This window comes from Corvus cornix, chromosome 15, assembly GCF_000738735.6.
Source record: "Corvus cornix cornix isolate S_Up_H32 chromosome 15, ASM73873v5, whole genome shotgun sequence".
NCBI lineage: Eukaryota > Metazoa > Chordata > Aves > Passeriformes > Corvidae > Corvus > Corvus cornix.
This window is the reverse complement of record NC_046345.1, coordinates 7929523-7945803: the sequence shown is the minus strand read 5'-3', so window position 1 is coordinate 7945803 and position 16281 is coordinate 7929523. Positions and strand designations below refer to the sequence as shown.

General features: G+C 50.1%; 2 protein-coding genes across 6 annotated transcripts in view; both read left to right on the top strand.

Moving 5' to 3' along the window:
- Positions 1 to 11688, top strand: part of SEPTIN5 (septin 5) — a 42741-nt gene extending 31053 nt beyond the window's left edge. For all 5 annotated transcript variants that reach the window (XM_039560850.1, XM_039560849.1, XM_039560851.1 and 2 more), the window contains 10 exons: positions 986 to 1082; positions 1596 to 1682; positions 2223 to 2346; positions 2451 to 2585; positions 3253 to 3370; positions 3701 to 3802; positions 4699 to 4795; positions 6062 to 6197; positions 7746 to 7848; positions 8170 to 11688. In XM_039560850.1, the coding sequence (XP_039416784.1) occupies positions 986 to 1082; positions 1596 to 1682; positions 2223 to 2346; positions 2451 to 2585; positions 3253 to 3370; positions 3701 to 3802; positions 4699 to 4795; positions 6062 to 6197; positions 7746 to 7848; positions 8170 to 8226 (1056 nt within the window). In that variant the 3' untranslated portion in view covers positions 8227 to 11688. The remainder of the gene's footprint in view (positions 1 to 985; positions 1083 to 1595; positions 1683 to 2222; positions 2347 to 2450; positions 2586 to 3252; positions 3371 to 3700; positions 3803 to 4698; positions 4796 to 6061; positions 6198 to 7745; positions 7849 to 8169) is intronic.
- Positions 11689 to 11793: 105 nt separating this feature from the next.
- GP1BB (glycoprotein Ib platelet subunit beta) lies at positions 11794 to 15752 on the top strand. The gene is made up of 2 exons (XM_020584523.2): positions 11794 to 13416; positions 14094 to 15752. Exon 2 carries the CDS (start codon positions 14264 to 14266, stop codon positions 14873 to 14875), a length of 612 nt encoding a protein of 203 aa, XP_020440112.2. The 5' UTR covers positions 11794 to 13416; positions 14094 to 14263; the 3' UTR covers positions 14876 to 15752.
- Positions 15753 to 16281: the final 529 nt, after the last annotated feature.

Sequence of the window (16281 nt, the reverse complement as noted above, 5' to 3'; positions counted from 1 at the left end):
GGAATAGGAGCTAGGGCCAATTTTGAGGAACTCCTGGCTCCGTGGATATGTCTGTGGTGTGAATCCCAGTGGTATGATTATATCCAGCCATGTTGAAAAGCAAACTCTATCATGTCTCTAGCTCAGGCATTTGTTGCTTGTACAGAGCATGTGCCATGCTTGTGGGATGCCTGTGGATTTTGTGCTGTCAGAGAATGCTCGATGACAAGAGGCTGTGTCTGGGGAGGTGGTTGGGTGGTAGGTAACACTCCAGTAATACTAAATGTAATACCCTCACCAAAATCATCTTAGTTCTATTATCAGTATTTCCACATCCTTCCACTTCCCATGCTCCTTGAACTTTGGTCTCTTCAGAAATAACACAAGAGATTACTCAGGATTTCCTCTTATTCAGCCAGGAGTGTCTGTGACACAGCAAGAAATAATCCCCTCTCAGGTCAAGCAGAAGCTGAGCCACTGTACCTTTCTCTAGACATGGCTCAGGACAGTGCAAGCCCCAGGGTGCTAATTACAGAGCTCTCCATCATGTAGCACACGTGCCTCTGGAGGGAGGGGTGTGGAAATGACCTGGGGAGAGGTGGCATTTGGTGACCCTGTTGTGAAGGGAGCCTGTGACTGTGCAGAAGAAGCAAAGAGTTAAGAAGGTTGTCTGTCAGCAGCAGCCCTGGATGTGCTTTCTGGTGGAATTGGTGGGCTGTGCCTTTTCCCTTGTGCTCTCTGTGCTGGGAAGCTGCTGGGAGAGCAGCCAAGCAGGGCTGTTGCTGGGAGATGTCCCTTTGTGCACACCTGTGGGAAGGGCCAAGTCCCTGAGCCCAGAGGAGGTGTATGCCTCGCCCTGCACTGCTGCTAGGGCAGGGACCGGCCTCTCCTCCAGTGCTTGGCTCTGCTCCAGGGGCTTTTTGAGTCCAACTCCCTGTCACTGTGTGAGGCTCAAGCAGAAGGGGTGGCACACCCTGACCTGCTGCCATCCACCTCTGCCCTGCAGGACCATGAGAAGCAGTACGTGGGCTTTGCCACTCTGCCGAACCAGGTCCACCGGAAATCTGTGAAGAAGGGTTTCGACTTCACCCTGATGGTTGCAGGTGAGGCTGCCTGTGAATGAAGGTGTCTGGGCCACATGGTGGATATGTGGAGGGAACCAGCTCTCCTCACTTCCCTCAGGTGCTTCCATAGCGCCTGGATCCTCTCCTCACTCTGTTCTGGTCCTTGTGTCAGGCCTTGCTTTGCTCTCCAGCCTGTGGCAGTTCTCCCAGGAGAAATGGGCCCCTCCTTACCCCTTGTAACCCTCTCGAGCAAGCTTTACCTTCAACAGTGACCACCCTGGGTGGTAAAGGCAGGGCCAAACAAGGACCAAGGGAAAGAGAGGGAGAATGGGGGAGCCGGGAGATCGCATTTGTACAAGGATTGAGACATCTTGCAGCAAAAATCTTTCCACTGCTGGAAAAATGCAGTGCCAATAAACAGCTCCTGACAGCTCATCTCTCTCGCTTCCTCTGGCTCAGGATTCAAAGCCTTGTTCAGAGTTTCATTTGTAAGTCAATTAGTGGGTCATGTTGCTTGCTTTTTCCTCCTCCCCTTTGTGCTCTGTCAATTAGGAGAGTCGGGTCTGGGCAAATCCACGCTGGTGAATAGCCTGTTCCTGACAGACCTCTACAAAGACAGAAAGCTCCTCAATGCAGAGGGTAAGTTGGGGGCAAAGCGGGGTGAATGGGACTGTCCTAAGGACTAGTACTTCGGTTCCTTGCTTCAGCAGCAGCTACGAGCTTGGCTGGAACCCAGCCCTCTTGTTTGTGTCTCTGCTCTCCTTTGTGTCTGCAAAGGCACTAGTATTGAACAAAAAGGGTTTGGGTGTAGGTCTCTTCTGCCCTTTGAAGGGAAGATGAGGCTGCAGAGCAGCACTAGCCCTTTGGGATGGGATATTGAGATTTGTCTTTTGTTCTTGGATGCTGGAGTGTGATAGGAATTCCCCTTCCCCAGTGACCAGACAAAATGTTCAGAATAGCTGGGCTACTGGCACTTCAGTGATTTGTGTATCTTCTTGGAGTCTGTCTGCTGGCCTTCTGCAGCACCACCCCCTTGAAGCTCCTTAGAGCATGATCTGGGGTTTTTTAAACCTGTGCTACTCCCTGTGTCAGTGATAAGGGGGAGCTGGCTGGTCATGGGTGCAGTGGAGATCCCCCAGCATTACTGCCTGGCTTTAATTCATGTGCTCCTGTTCAAAGAGAGGATCAACCAGACAGTGGAGATCATCAAGCACACAGTGGACATTGAGGAGAAAGGTGTCAAGCTGAAGCTGACCATAGTGGACACACCAGGCTTTGGAGATGCTGTTAACAACACTGAATGGTGAGCAGGGCACTGCTGCCTTCCTTTTTGTCCTTGACTTCACAGTCATTAGGAGACAGGAGACACTACTGATGATTTTGTTTTGGTTGAATTGCCCTTCCCAGCTGGAAGCCCATCACTGACTACATTGACCAGCAGTTTGAACAGTATTTCCGTGATGAGAGTGGCCTAAACCGGAAGAACATCCAGGACAACAGAGTGCATTGCTGCCTCTACTTCATCTCTCCCTTTGGGCACGGGTGAGAGCCCACACTCCAGGCCTGGGGCGTGACTCAGTCCAGAGGGAAGACCCTTGTGCCCCAGGATTGCCCTGTAGCAGCTTGTACACTGCCAGGGCTGTTGGCACAGGAGAGGAGCTGTCTGGATGTTCTCCCTCTGCTAAGCATCACAGCACCCCCTTCCCATCACTGGCAGGACAGACTGCCTGTGAACAGGCAGAGCAGATCTCCCTCAGGCCTTACAGCCTGATTTGAAAATCAGGAGAAATAATGTCACTCAGACTTGTATGTTCCTATCTAGCTAAGCCAGACTGATGTGTAGGAAAGGGAGTTTTAAGCTGCCTTCAGTCCCTGCCCCTTGCTGGCTCATGTGTCAGCCTAGCCTGGAGCAGCTGAAGGGGCTGTGTTGGCTGCCAGGACAGCTGGAGGGAGACCCCAGGCTGTGGCCTGGGCAGTATTTGGCCTGCAAGGGAGCAAATACCCAGCTTGTGTCTGAATGAGACACTCAGCAGCTAAAATTGGACACAGCTTTCCTGAGGGTATGGCCCTAGCTGAGGGCTGTCCCAGTGCTGCTGCAGGCTCTTGTGACAGTGTTGTCCTTTTCCCTTTGTGCTGGATGGGTGAGAGAGGCTGGAGGGAGAGCTGCCCAGTGTGTCTTTGCTAACAGTGTCCCTCATCCCTGCTGCAGGCTGAGGCCTGTGGATGTTGAGTTCATGAAGGCTCTGCACGAGAAGGTCAACATTGTGCCCCTGATTGCCAAAGCCGACTGCCTGATCCCCTCCGAGATCCGGAAGCTAAAAGAGAGGGTGAGATGCTCTTTCTCTACAGAGTTATACCTGATGTAGTGGCAGGGATGGGCTGAGGAGGGAGGGGAGATAGATATATATGTATTTATGTGTCTGTGCAGTGTGTTTGTGTGTGTATATATATATATATATATATATTCTGCACATACAGTTGCAGCCGTGCTCTGCTGTGAGAAGGGAAGTCAGCAGAGAGGCTGACTCTAGAAGAAACATCGAATCCTTTTGCCATCTGTAGACTATAGCAAACCATGGTAGCACAAACAGAATAAACCCAGTATTTCTGTATTGTTCAGTTTTACATCCTTTTGGTTTTGTCTTGCACGGACACAGATCCGGGAAGAGATCGACAAATTTGGCATTAAAGTGTACCAGTTTCCTGAGTGTGACTCTGATGAAGACGAGGAGTTTAAGCAGCAAGACAGAGAGCTGAAGGTAAGGAATCTGCTCAGCAGGATCTGTGATGTCAGGCTCATGGGTATGTGGGTCAGTCCAGAACGACCCAGAGCTGCCCTGCTTGTGCTGAAGGCCTGTGCTACTGCTACCCAGGGAACAGCCTTGGCTCATGTGGTAGATGGCCTGGAGAAGGTGCTGATGTCCTTGCTGGTGCCATGAAGTCAAGTGTGGCATGACCATACGGCCCTTCTGCTCTCCCTCCAGGCAGTGTCAGTCTTTCCTCGATCTGCCCCAGCTTGTGTGTTTAAGATGAAAGCTGGGTCGGACAGCAGTTCTGAGCACCTGTTTCTGAGTGATGCCATCAGCAAGGAGGAGAGATTTGTGAGTGATTAGGCACCACTGTGACACATTAGTTGCATTGGGGGACACAACATGATTGTACAGGCATATCTGGAGGCCTAGCAGCCCAGTCCTGACTGCCTCCCAAGCCTGTGTATGCATGCAGTACAGCCTTGTTTCTCCTGTCAGAGGGGGGCATTGGGCTTTGACTCCCTTCTGAGCAGAGTGGAGCACAGCCTGTACATTCCTGCTCTTGGCCTACATTGTCCCAATTGCTTGGTGTTCCAGCCTCTTTGCTCTGGCTTCCTTGTAGATCTTCCCCTTAATAAAGGGATGCAGGCATCTTACAGAGACACAGCTTCCCTCAGGACAGCTGAGGTCAGGCTGGGACCTACGCTGCCTGTAGATCCCAGTGCCTTAGGCTTTTCTCTGCAACTGGGTTGTGGTGCCCTGCTCTGTGGCACGTGTGGATGTCCCTGTGCCTTTCCTACCAGCACCTTCCTCCTGCTGTTCTGCTATGCCTGAGCTTGGCTCCCGGAGAAGGGATCCATGGGCAGGCTGGGCTGAGCTGGGCTCAGCAGTGCCTCTCATTCCAGGAGAGTGCTCCCTTTGCTGTCATCGGCAGTAACACTGTGGTGGAGGCGAAAGGCCAGCGGGTCCGTGGACGGCTCTACCCCTGGGGCATTGTGGAAGGTAAGCATGGAGCCTGGGAGCACTGTGAGGAGGGGCAGGCAGGCATGGGGCAAGGACAGACAGGCATTTCCAACAAGGATGGCAGGGGAGAGCTGGGACTGTCTGTGCCACCTTTGGCACATGGCAGGGGACAAGATAGGGTAGAGACAGAGGCACCGGGACTGGTTCAGGAGGTCTGTTACTGGGAGTATATCAATAACCCTCCCATTGCAGGCTGGGGAAGAGAGGTTCCAGTGTGAATGGAAGAATGCTTGAGCTTTAATGTGCAGTAGGACATGGCTTCTTATTAAGCAGGGGAGGCTGGGCATTGCCCATTTATTTTCTGGGGAGAAGCTGTTGCCCTCAGCCAAACAATCATAAACCCTCGTGCACTCCCTCTTCTGCTGCTGCTCCTGTAAGTGCTGGAATTACTGGGCTGGAGGCTGTGCTGATGCACAATGTTTGTCTCCAACTTTCTTCCTTTCTAAAGGGAGAAATGTCTTAAAGCCCTTAGGCAGAATAACCCTGGAATGGCTTTTGCTGCTGTTGCTGATTTGCCCTTGCTGGTTTGCTGCTTTAAGACCTTGCAGCTTTAGATCCCAAAAGCTTGTGTTTGTACTCATGGGCTGGTGCTGGCTGCTTGGGCTGCCCAGCTGTTGGCTCTGCACCCTTGATGGCTTCAGAGGGGGCTGTGCCTGTCGGGATGCTGGCATTTGGCAGTAGGATCAACTTTGTGAATCCCTGTGCCTGATACAGCTGGTTTTCCCCAGCCCTGCAGAGAGGCAAATGGAGATCATCACCGCAGCACAGTGCTTCCCACAGCGCTGTCTGGAGCCAGGCTCCCCATGGCAACAGCAGCTCAGCTCTCCATTGCCTGCTTTTGGCTTTGCCCCTCAGGAGCTGATTTTGTCTACAGGGGCCTTTTGATAAGTCCTAAATTCTGATGAGACAAGCAATTTACCTCCAGCACCAGCTGTGCTCACTGTGGTTATAACAGTGACATCTGATATACATGGGATCCTCTCTCAGGGCTCTGCTGCATGTGCTTAATGAATCCTTTTACACAGATAAAGTCCTGGGAGCACAGTGCCTTTGGCAGCCTGGCCTCAGTGTTGAGAAGTGCAGAGCACCATCAAGGCCTGTGCCAGGGCAGTGGCAGGGGTGGATGAGGAAGGAGCCCTGAGGTGGGGTTTTAGTCCAGTCTGGGTGTCCAGGAGCTGAGAAGGGGCTCCCTGGAGAGGCGTGGTGAGGTGTGATACCCAAGCACTCTCCTGTTGCTGCTTCCAGTGGAAAACCAGGCACACTGTGACTTTGTGAAGCTGCGGAACATGCTGATCCGGACACACATGCACGACCTGAAGGATGTCACTTGTGATGTCCACTATGAGAACTATCGAGCTCAGTGCATCCAGCAAATGACCAGGTGGGTCCCCACCTCTGGTGGAAGGGGTCTCTCACTCTCTGTGGAGCTGGGATTGCTCTCACAACAGCTCATTGGTCAGGAGGCTGTGGATCTGCTGGGGACTTGCTGGGCTGCAGCCTCAGGAATGGCACTGGGAACTAAAATAGCAAATCCAAGCATGTTTCCCACAGCCTGAACCCAAGGCGGGAATGCTTTTGAGAATCCACATTCCAGTCTGAGGATTCCCCATGCAGACATAGAGAATTAGGCCTGGAGATTCTTTTGAAGAGCTGTTTGTAGCAGTGGATTAAATACATCCAGCCTAATAAAACGGGATGAACCATCTCTCTGGTGGGTGATAGCTGTGTGCATTGCCAGAGAGGAATGCATTCTGTGGTCTGCAGTTATGTCTAAATAACAGCATGGCCCTTGGGATGCTGCTGTTTCTCAGACAACAGGGCCCAGGCAATTAGTAAGACAACACATCTCCAAAGACTTCTCTGCATTGTCTTCCCTTTGCATTTGATGCGCTGTGGTTTTAGTTAGAATGATCAGAAAACAGAGGAGAGAACACTCACAGGCTTCTCATTTGAGACCTCTATTTTTCCTTCTCCCTTCCGTGACTGAGATACTGGTGAAAAAATTTGGGTTTGGTAGGATTTGGCTCCTCTGTTGTGAACCATTCCCTTCACTTCCTGCCAGCCCTGGCTGGGTAGCTCTGTGCTGCCACATTGCAGAGCAGAATGGCTGTGCTTCAGCAAGGAGCAGTCCTGCATGTGTGCTGACGTGCAGGTTGGCACATTCTCCTGACACACAGTGTGTCCGAGTACTTTTGCATAGCAGACAAGCCTGTTTTTTTCAGCAGCAAGTATATGGAGTCCCAAAATAACTATGTTAAATGCTAGAGCTGGGTGAGCAGTGTCACAGCTGCTATTTAAGTGGGGCTGTGTGTCTATTAAAAGAAGAGCACAGTGAAAAAGTGGTTGCTAAGCTTAGAGAAAGCTTCAGCTTGGTACTGTTTCTCATGCCATGATTAGTTCCTTGCCAGTGAACAAGTTTCATAAAACCAGCACAGGGCCATTTCTAGAGAGTCATTTTGGTAGGAGATCCTAAACTCCAAGGCTGGAATTGTCTCAGTAATGAGCCAATAGTGACTCCAAGTGGTGAACACCTGCAAGGAGCATTTTGTAGTTCCAGTTTCAGCCCTGACTTCTTTGGCTACTAACATTCCTTCCTCATGTACTGAGAGCTCTTGTTTTTTGGAAGAAAATCGCCTCCTTCCTGTGTCCCCTACCTGCAGTCATGGGCACCCCAGCCCTCAGAGCAATGCTGCTGTGCTGTGCCTGTCTCATGCCTCCCGCCTCCTGAACAGGAGGTCTCATTCTCCATCCAAGGGCATGCCACAGCTCTGAACTGGATTGTCCCATGGCCCCTCCACCTGGTTGGGTGTTTGATGCAGCACTGCTGGTGGGTCTGCCATGGGGAGTGACAGTCATTGTGTGGTGACACCAAAGCCAGCCATCCTGAACCATGACTGACTGCTCTTCCCCCCTCTCTCCATTTCTCTAGTAAGCTGACTCAGGACAACAGGATAGAAAGCCCCATTCCTATCCTGCCTCTCCCAACACCAGACACTGAGACAGAGAAGCTGATAAAGATGAAGGATGAGGAGGTGAGTACCATTTCTGCCTGTGCCTCCTGGGTGTTAGAGCTGGAATCCAAGGAGTTTCTCCAGGGTTGCCCCATAGAGGCAGTCCTGAGGCTTCCCGCTCCTGTGTCCCACTATTGTGGGCTCCTGGGGTGGAGGACAGGGTGTGAAACCTGTGGCTTCCTCTGTCAGGGAAACATAGCTCCGTTCCACCCCAGACACAGGTGCTTCTGTGCTCAGGCAGGAGTTAATACTCTCTGAGAGATTCCCTTGTCAGCTCCAAGGGGCTGCCCCAGTGTGTATCTCCTGGTCCCTTTCTGACTCTCTTTTCTGTGTCTCCTGCAGCTACGGCGGATGCAAGAGATGCTGCAGAAGATGCAGCAGCAGATGCAGGATCAGTGAGAGGCAGGTACCCGGAGGGCAGAGGGAATCCCCCAGTGACCATCTGAGACCTGGCAAGAGCTGTGAACATTTAGAAAACGTTTCCTGTTGTATTGAGACTTGTGGGCAAGAGCTGCACCCGCACCCTCTAATTTATTAGCAGCAGTGCTGGCTTTTCGACCAGCTGGATTGTGGAGAAGGCTGTTCACTTAACAGTTTACTGATGTGTATTTCTTTTGTAATAATTATTCTTTAATTTCTTTTTTTTTTTTTTTTTTTTTAAAGAAACTAGCCTGGGAAGTCTCTAAGGCATCCTAAAAAAAAGAAAAGAAAAAGGTCCCCCTTTCCTATGTACTCTTGTTCGGGAATGCTCTGGTATTTAAAGTCCTGGTTTCTCTGGTGTACGAACTTAAACAGTATCTGTGTCAATGCACGTAGGTGTTTACTCCCAACTGAGGTGCTGTGCCCCCATCCCTGTTTCCCTTGTCTGGGGCCAGCATGAGCATTGTAAAGGCAGCCATACCCTCCTGTGAGTTTGACCTGCGCTGCTCGGGCTTCTCAGCCTGGGGACAGTGCTGGCCAAGAGAAATGGGGCTGGCGATTTCTCTGTGCACTGACGTGCTCAGGAGTCCTGATGACTGCCTGGTATCCTGTCCAGGTTTTTATGGGTTTTTTGTTTAGTTGGTTGGTTTTGTTCTTCCTATCAAGAAAACTTCAGGATGTTTGCACTGAGCAGCAAGAGACTGAGTGCCTCGAGGTTGGTTAGAAGAAAACTGCTCTCAGTTACATCTTTCTGGCAGAGAGGCTGAGTTGTTGACTATTGCCTGCAAGGAGGTGATGGGAGTGAGCACCTTCCCTGCCATGGTTTCCTTCCACAGCGGGCTGGAGGCATTGGTAGAGGAGCCCCAAGGGTGTTTCATGGTTCAGCTCTGGTTGTCAGCTGCAGTGTGTCTTCAGTGTCTGCTCTGAAAAGCACTGTGGCATTTAGAGTGCTTGGCCAAGACTGCTTTGGAGGGGGTAGAAACACTAGGGCTGAAATCTAACCCCAAATGCAGACCTGTCCCCTGCCCCCGGGCTTTGCAGTCCCACGAGCACATTGCTGGCTCTGAGCTTCTCCTGGGGAAAGGGGCAGTTTTTGTGGGCCTGTACCCGAGATCTGCAGGCAGCCTGTGTGGGCAGGTGTTGGGTCAGCCTGGCAGGTGCAGGACTGTCACTGCATGGGGCTGAGGACAGCCCAGCAGGCTTGGCTCTTGCTCCCCTGCCCTTCCCCTGGGCACTCAGCCCTTCTCCCCCTCCTTATTCCTTGGCTCTTCCTGTCCTAGTGCTGGGAAGGCTGGTGGGTCTGCTGGGCAGAGATAAAAGCACTCTTTGGGCAGCAGCTCCTGTCCTGTTCTTGCTTCCTGCAGTATTTTTAACTTGAGTCCAGCCAGAGCAGAGCCCTGCAGTGTGATATGCCTGACAGGGCAGGGCTCGCCAGCAACACTGCCATGCTCACAGGAGTCAGGGCTGTTGGAGGGAGAGACACTTGGCTCTTCCTTCTGACTCCAGGGAGTGCAACCATGGGCTGGGCCCTTCTGCTCCTTGGCTGATTCCTCTGACCCCTTTCCCCTTTTGTATCTGCTCCTCCATCTCTGGCTCTCCCCAGTAGATCTCCCTGGGTAGGAAGCACAGTGTTGGCCAGGAATAGCCAGGCCCTAGATTCTGTTACTAGGCACTGCATTTGTCTGATTCCTCCATGGGGCTTTAGAGTCCTGGTCAGGGTTTGTCCAGGTGGTGAGTAGGTTGGCTGGTTCCAGTTATTCACTGTACAGAGCCTCTGCTTAGCCACAGCATGGGCTGTAGGGGCGGGGGAGAGACCCTGGCACCATGTGGAAGGACAAAGTAAGGATGGAAGCCCTTTGACAGAACTGTGCAAGCTGGGCAAGACCAGTGTTCAACAATGTTTGGGGTTTTTTTTCATGCTCCCCTATTTTGGGCTCATAAGTGGCAGTGCCAGGTGCTGGGAGAGCAGAAGGCTTCAGCTTGACTTCAATAACATGAAGGACCAAGGCACCTAAGAGGAAGTATGGCCTTTCTTTGCATGATGTGCTTACTTGAGCAGTGGAGTAGGCTGAAACAGGAGCTTCCTCCAGGTTTTCCAAAAAGATGGACAGCTGAATTCTCAGCTCTTTCTGTGCTAGTATAACAGGAAGCATCTTGAAGTATCTGTCCCCTCTTTTCTTACACTAGTCTTGGTGAGGAGGATGTTTTGTTGCAAATGAGCCCTGTCCACTTGGAGATTTTCCTTCTTCATTCATTCCTAGAAGATAAAGGAGACCCTTTCCCTTTAGCATGGACAGACAGCACCTGACAACTTTCATGCTGGGCTGTGCACAGAGGTGCTGTGTGCTGGTGAGAGCACAGGGTACGCTGGTCACAGGCAGGCAGAGTTGCTGAGGGTGGATCTGCCCATCCCTCCATGTGGGGAAGTCTCCATCAGCTCGGTGCACGTGGCTCCTACATCAAGTCAAGAGTCACAAGCCTGTTCTCTACAGAGAGCTGAAGCCTTTGGCTACCGGCTGGCAAAGATGGTTCAAGTTGCAGTTAGGAGAAAACACACAGGAGTGAGGCACCAGAGATGGCTTCTACAGAGGGGTGGTGGTACCACTGAAATCATCTGCAGGAGATTCCCTGCTCAGAGTTCCAGAGTTTGGGGACTGCTTGGAAAGGGATTAGAGACTGATTTTGGGGGACACCAGGGGTTCAGATTCTGGCCTGGAAAGTGACATCTGTATATTTAAGGAGTGTGTTGTACTGTGACATCAGTTCTTACAGTAAGTGGAGAAGAGACTCCTGAACACATGGAGCTTGGCCATGTGGCTCTGGCAGTGAGAAGTGTGGATAGGAAAGTAATTTAACACCTCCCCTCATGCAACCCTCCACAGCCTCACATTCAATCCCCTGCACCCCCCGGCACATTCCCATGCCTCTGCCGAGCTTTGCCCTGCTGAGTGAGTGGCTGCAGGGATGGTGTCCCACTCCACAGCTATCCCAGCTGCAGCTGGGGCTGTCGGTACATCTTGGCCCCTGTGCCTGACAGGATCCATGGCATGAACTCCTTGTGTGTGCTGCTGTGCTGGTCCTGCCTGTGCAGTCCTTGCTGCCTCCTTGCATGCCTCCCCTCAAAGGAGGGGGTTCCACTCCTTGTGCTCTGCAATGGCATTTCCTGCTCTTCCTCACAAACTCCACTGTGCTTTAATGCTGGCTTGCTCCTGCCATGCACCTTCCTCACCCCCTGCTCCATTCCTAGGCTCTTTGTTCCTGTCCATCTGTTGGGTTATTATAATTATATTTTTTTGTAAATTTCTGTTTGAACATTTTGTCATTGTGAACAAAGAAAACAAAACCTTTTAAAACATATCCATTTTATTAAATGATTATTGTTATTATTATTAATGTTTACTACCTGAATTGATCAGTGAAATAAATACATTCAACAATCCAGCCTCTTTCTGTTTAATTTTCAGCCCCCTTGAGCAGCATTGGTGATACATTATGGGCAGGAGAGAGCAAAACTGACCCTGTTTCTCCTTTTATCTAATTCAGTCAGAGCGGGCTTCAGGCAGGCTTCCTGCATGGGATTTCTGGCCTGTTTATTCCAGAAGCTAGCAGGATGATCTTGAAGGTTCTTCTATATGCAGGCTTCCCCTAGCAGTGGTGTCTAAATCATCAATGGTCAGCTGGCCAAGATCCAGTCCCAGGAAATCCAGTTTGTAAGTAGTCAGGAGAGCATTGCCAAGTCTGTGCTGCATGCAGAGCCACATCAGGTCTGGCTCAGACCAGCTCCATGCCACAGCTGGCCTGAACACCTGCCTGTGAATAAACAAGGTGCCAAATGCATGAGATGAGGTAAGTTTGCTGAACAAACTTACCCTGCAGTAGTTGAGCTGCTCCTAAGTGGAAAGCAGGCCCTTCAGGAAAAACGGGGTTAGTTTGTTGCCTAAGATCTCTTTCCCACTCTGGCCACCACAGTGAAACAACTGGAATGATCTGCTCCAATTTTGTAGAAATTTAAAGTTTAATTTTTTTCTTTAGAGCATAAAAAATTTCCCTTGATTAGGGCCACATTCTGCCATATTTTGCACCCTCAGTTCTCTTAACGTGAGCACGTTCAAGGCATTCATCATTTCTGTTCTCTAGGATGTCCACAGTACAAAGTAACAGAGTTGAGTTCAATAGGGCAACAGTTTCACAACTTAGTTCTGGTGGCCTTAGGCTAAGGAGTGTAATGTATGCCTGGTCAGGCTGATGGCAGAGAAATGTCTGTGAAGATGTGATGGCCATGAGAAGACATGATTCTGCCTGAATGTAATTTTGACCCTTGGACTTACCTGTTCAAGTATTTGTGTAACGCAGCTTCTGAATAAAGCATGTGGTCAGTCTTTCTCAGTAACTGTGCTTGTCGAGAGCTGTGAGCTCCCTTGGCTGCCTGAAGAGCAGCTCCTCAGAGCACTGTCTTTCCGAGTCTGTTGGCCATCCTGTGAATCCAACTAGTTTTATTTTGATGTAGACAGTGAAATGCCAAGAGTTATATTTTACCCCTATAATGATCATGAGAGGATGAAAGTGTCTGAAGAATGTTTCTCTGGAAAGACGGATGGATTGAAAGATCATTTCTATCAGCAGATCTTTCAGTAATAAGTAGATTTTGTGTCACTGCTTCAAGGGAAACCTGAGGGTCAGCACCCAGAAAGTGCTAGGTGTCACCATTCTGCCAAGTTTTCCTGATGAGATGGGAACCTAAAGGTCGCAGTGCTCAGGGAGTATGGTACAAACCAGTAATATCACCTGCCAGTCTGAAGTGCATTTTGAGTTATGCAGCTGAGACATGGTGACGTTTCTATTGGGCTGAGCCTGTGGGCCCAGAATCACAGTTACCGGTACTGGCAGCATCTCTCCCAGCAACTGTGTTCTTGTGAGCGGTTGTCAGCTCCCATTTCTTGGAAGACTTGCTCAATGAAGCCTCAGCTTCCGGTGACATGCAGCAGACTTGTAGGAAGGCCTCATGTGGGAGGTGTCCCTGGGATGAGCCTGACCCTTATCTTGCCAGCCAGCTGCAAGGGGATTATCCGGGAACGCAGCTATGCGCATGCTCTTGCACTGACTGGACTGCCTTGAGACCTTTCTCTTGTGTTGTAAAACCAGCAAGAAAGCAAGGATTGAACTACTCTGGTAAGTCAACAATGCTACCTTCTACTCTTTTTTTAGTTTTTAATTGATTGACAATTACAATTTGTCAAGCACAGAAATTGCTGCCTTGTCGCAGGTATGTGTAGTTGTTCTCCTGGAGAAGTTACAGCACTGGCACAAGACTGTAATATAAAAAAGGCTTGTTGACCCATGTCTCCCAGCACAGGTGATTATTCAGCTGCTGGAGCAGGGTCTAGCATAAAAAACTCCACTGGCCTCCATCCTCAGTGGTCAGCACCCTCTCTGCAGCCAATTTACAATTTATTACTTCTTTTCAAGACTGGAAAGGCTATTTTGTACTCATGGTAACAGTAAATTTATTTCTGAATCTCCTCCTGAAGTTTGCATGAACAAAGCTTTGCTTACAGATGTAATCCAGAGTTATGATAAGGCATGAGCAATTTCATATTCTAGTTTTTGATTCCTTGACAGAAATTTTCTTGGCTACCCTGGTAATGCACTCCAATAATGCTGAAAACACAAGCAGCTCATGTACACTTCTGAGGACTAGTGAAAATGTATTTGATGGCTGCAGCTAAACCTTCCAGTAGCCATGTATTCATATCCCTCTTCAAATCCAGGGTTGGAAGACTGTGAAAATTCCTTCTCCTATAGTGAGAGATCAAGAATTTGCTCTCTGTTAACTCTGTTCTTTTCAGAGTTCTCATGTCTCCAGTGAAGGACACCAAATCCACCCAACTTTAGAAACTCATCCTCAGAGCAAAACAACAAAAGACCTTGGCTGTGGTGTCAGTCCTAGAGTGTGTGGTGTCTGCTTGTCTGGCCTCCCCCTCATCCAGTCTCACCAGGGAAGTGTTTGCAGGTGAAAATGAAGAGTGGAATTCTCTTGTCCCTCCTTGGCTTCCTCCCACTCGTGACACCCCTATGCCCTGTGCCGTGCAAGTGCACCACCAACATTACCGACTGCTCGTCGAAAGACCTGACTGTAGAAAACCTGCCCGTTGCTTTCCGTCCTTCGGCTGAAATCATCCACCTCGGTTCCAACAGGCTCACCTCTATTCCCAATGGGCTCTTTGACAACCTGAGGAGCCTCCAGGTAGTCTACCTACAGGGCAACCCTTGGGAGTGCACCTGTGACATCCTCTACTTGCGCTCCTGGCTCCAGTGGCAGCAGAACCGGAGCCTGTACAGGGATGTGAGATGCAGCTCCCCGGCGCACCTGGAGGGCCGGATCATCGCCTACCTGACAGAAGAGGAGATTGTCTCCACATGCCAGCACTGGTACTGCAGCCTGGCTCTCCTCTCTCAGGTGTCTCTCTTCATCCTCCTTTTCCTCCAGGGTATCTTGGTTATCTTCATCATTGTCTACCTGCAGAAATTTCGGAAAATGACCGCTGAAGCCTGGAGCACCACCCGAGAACTAGACCGGCAGGTAGACCCTCGGGCATCTTCTTCAATAAACCCTTACAATGATGATTAATGTCACAAGACAGAAGACCATCCTCCCTTTGGGGGTTGCTGTGCCAAGGTCCTGTAGTTTGTGATATTCAGAGGGGGCAATTCAGTACAACATCTAATCCTGACTGCAGTCTGAAGCAGGACTTGAACTGATCAGACACTTGCTGTGTTCCTGAAAAATCAATCTTGTGTTTTTTTTCAATGCTTTAAATTCTTTAGCATGATCTTGACTGCTTGTCTGAACTGGAAGTGGTTCTGATTTGGTAGACTAAGGAAATAATGAACTACAGCAACCAGAACTGACTCAAACAGCTCATAAGCTCATAGGGGCTCCAGTGCTCGGTTCCTCCTCTCCTACAGTATTCCAGCCATATTTCCAGGATGCTTCTGGTTGTGCTGGATCGGGTGAGGACAGAGGTGGGCAGTGAACTGTTCAAGTACTGAGCTAGGACAATGGAGAAATACAGTTTCCTTCTGCAACCACGGACTGCATTAAGAGCTTTGGACTAGTGTTTTAGTCTTCTCCTGCCTTGCTTTCCCAAGTAAAAGGGAAAGGAAATACCTTCTTTCTTGATGCATCTTTTCTAATGTTCTTCTGGGGGAGGGAGGGAATGTCAAGAAGCCCACTCATTTTACCTTATCTGGATTTCTTTCAATCTGCTTGTAGTTTTAATACTGATTTCAAGTGAGTGAGACTGGGGCCCTGAATCTTCATGAGAAATTCATCCTGAAGCCAAGAATTGTTTGACTGTGCCTGTATGGCACCTGGCATGAGAGGTCTGGTCTTTAGAGACTCAAACTGCAAACCCCACTTGTGCCTACTGCTGTTTATGGTGTCCCTTAATTATTTTTGAAATGAAACAAAATTGAAATAAAATAATGATGCATAATGATCTAAATGGCTTTTTATTTTTTTTTTATTCTACATTGGGTATCTTGCATGCTGTTGTGCTCCCTGGAGTTCCTCACCCTCAGATTTTGTGCCAAGCAAAACAAATCCCAAGGGCAGGTGGAGAAATTACTGGAGTGCACTGTAGGGTTAAACTTTGGCAGCTGCTGGCTTCCACCATGGGCCAGGAGAAACAGGGAGTTTCTTCTAAAGCCACTGAGTGGCTGCTTATTGTTTTGTGATGCAGCTGGAAAGGAGAGGGCGTTTGTTTGGGGCAGCAGGGCTGTGGGGTGACCAGCAGGTGAACGACCGGTGCCCCTCAGCCCCCAAACCCAAATCGTGGGGGGTCCATTCCCCGCTCAGTTCACACATGAATAGAGCTTGGCCGCGAGAAGAGCTCTTTGCCTGGGGGCTATGGGCAGTGGTGGTGCTGGGGCAGCTGGTGGCAGGGGATGGGGCAGGTGGGGCAGTGACCAAACAGGTGGGGCAGTGATGGGACACGGGCCAGGGGAGGGCGGTGACCGAACGGGTGGGGACAG

Excerpts from the sequence above, each read along its gene's own strand:
- GP1BB (XM_020584523.2), top strand. The coding sequence starts at position 14,264 with ATGAAGAGTGGAATTCTCTTGTCCCTCCTTGGCTTCCTCCCACTCGTG.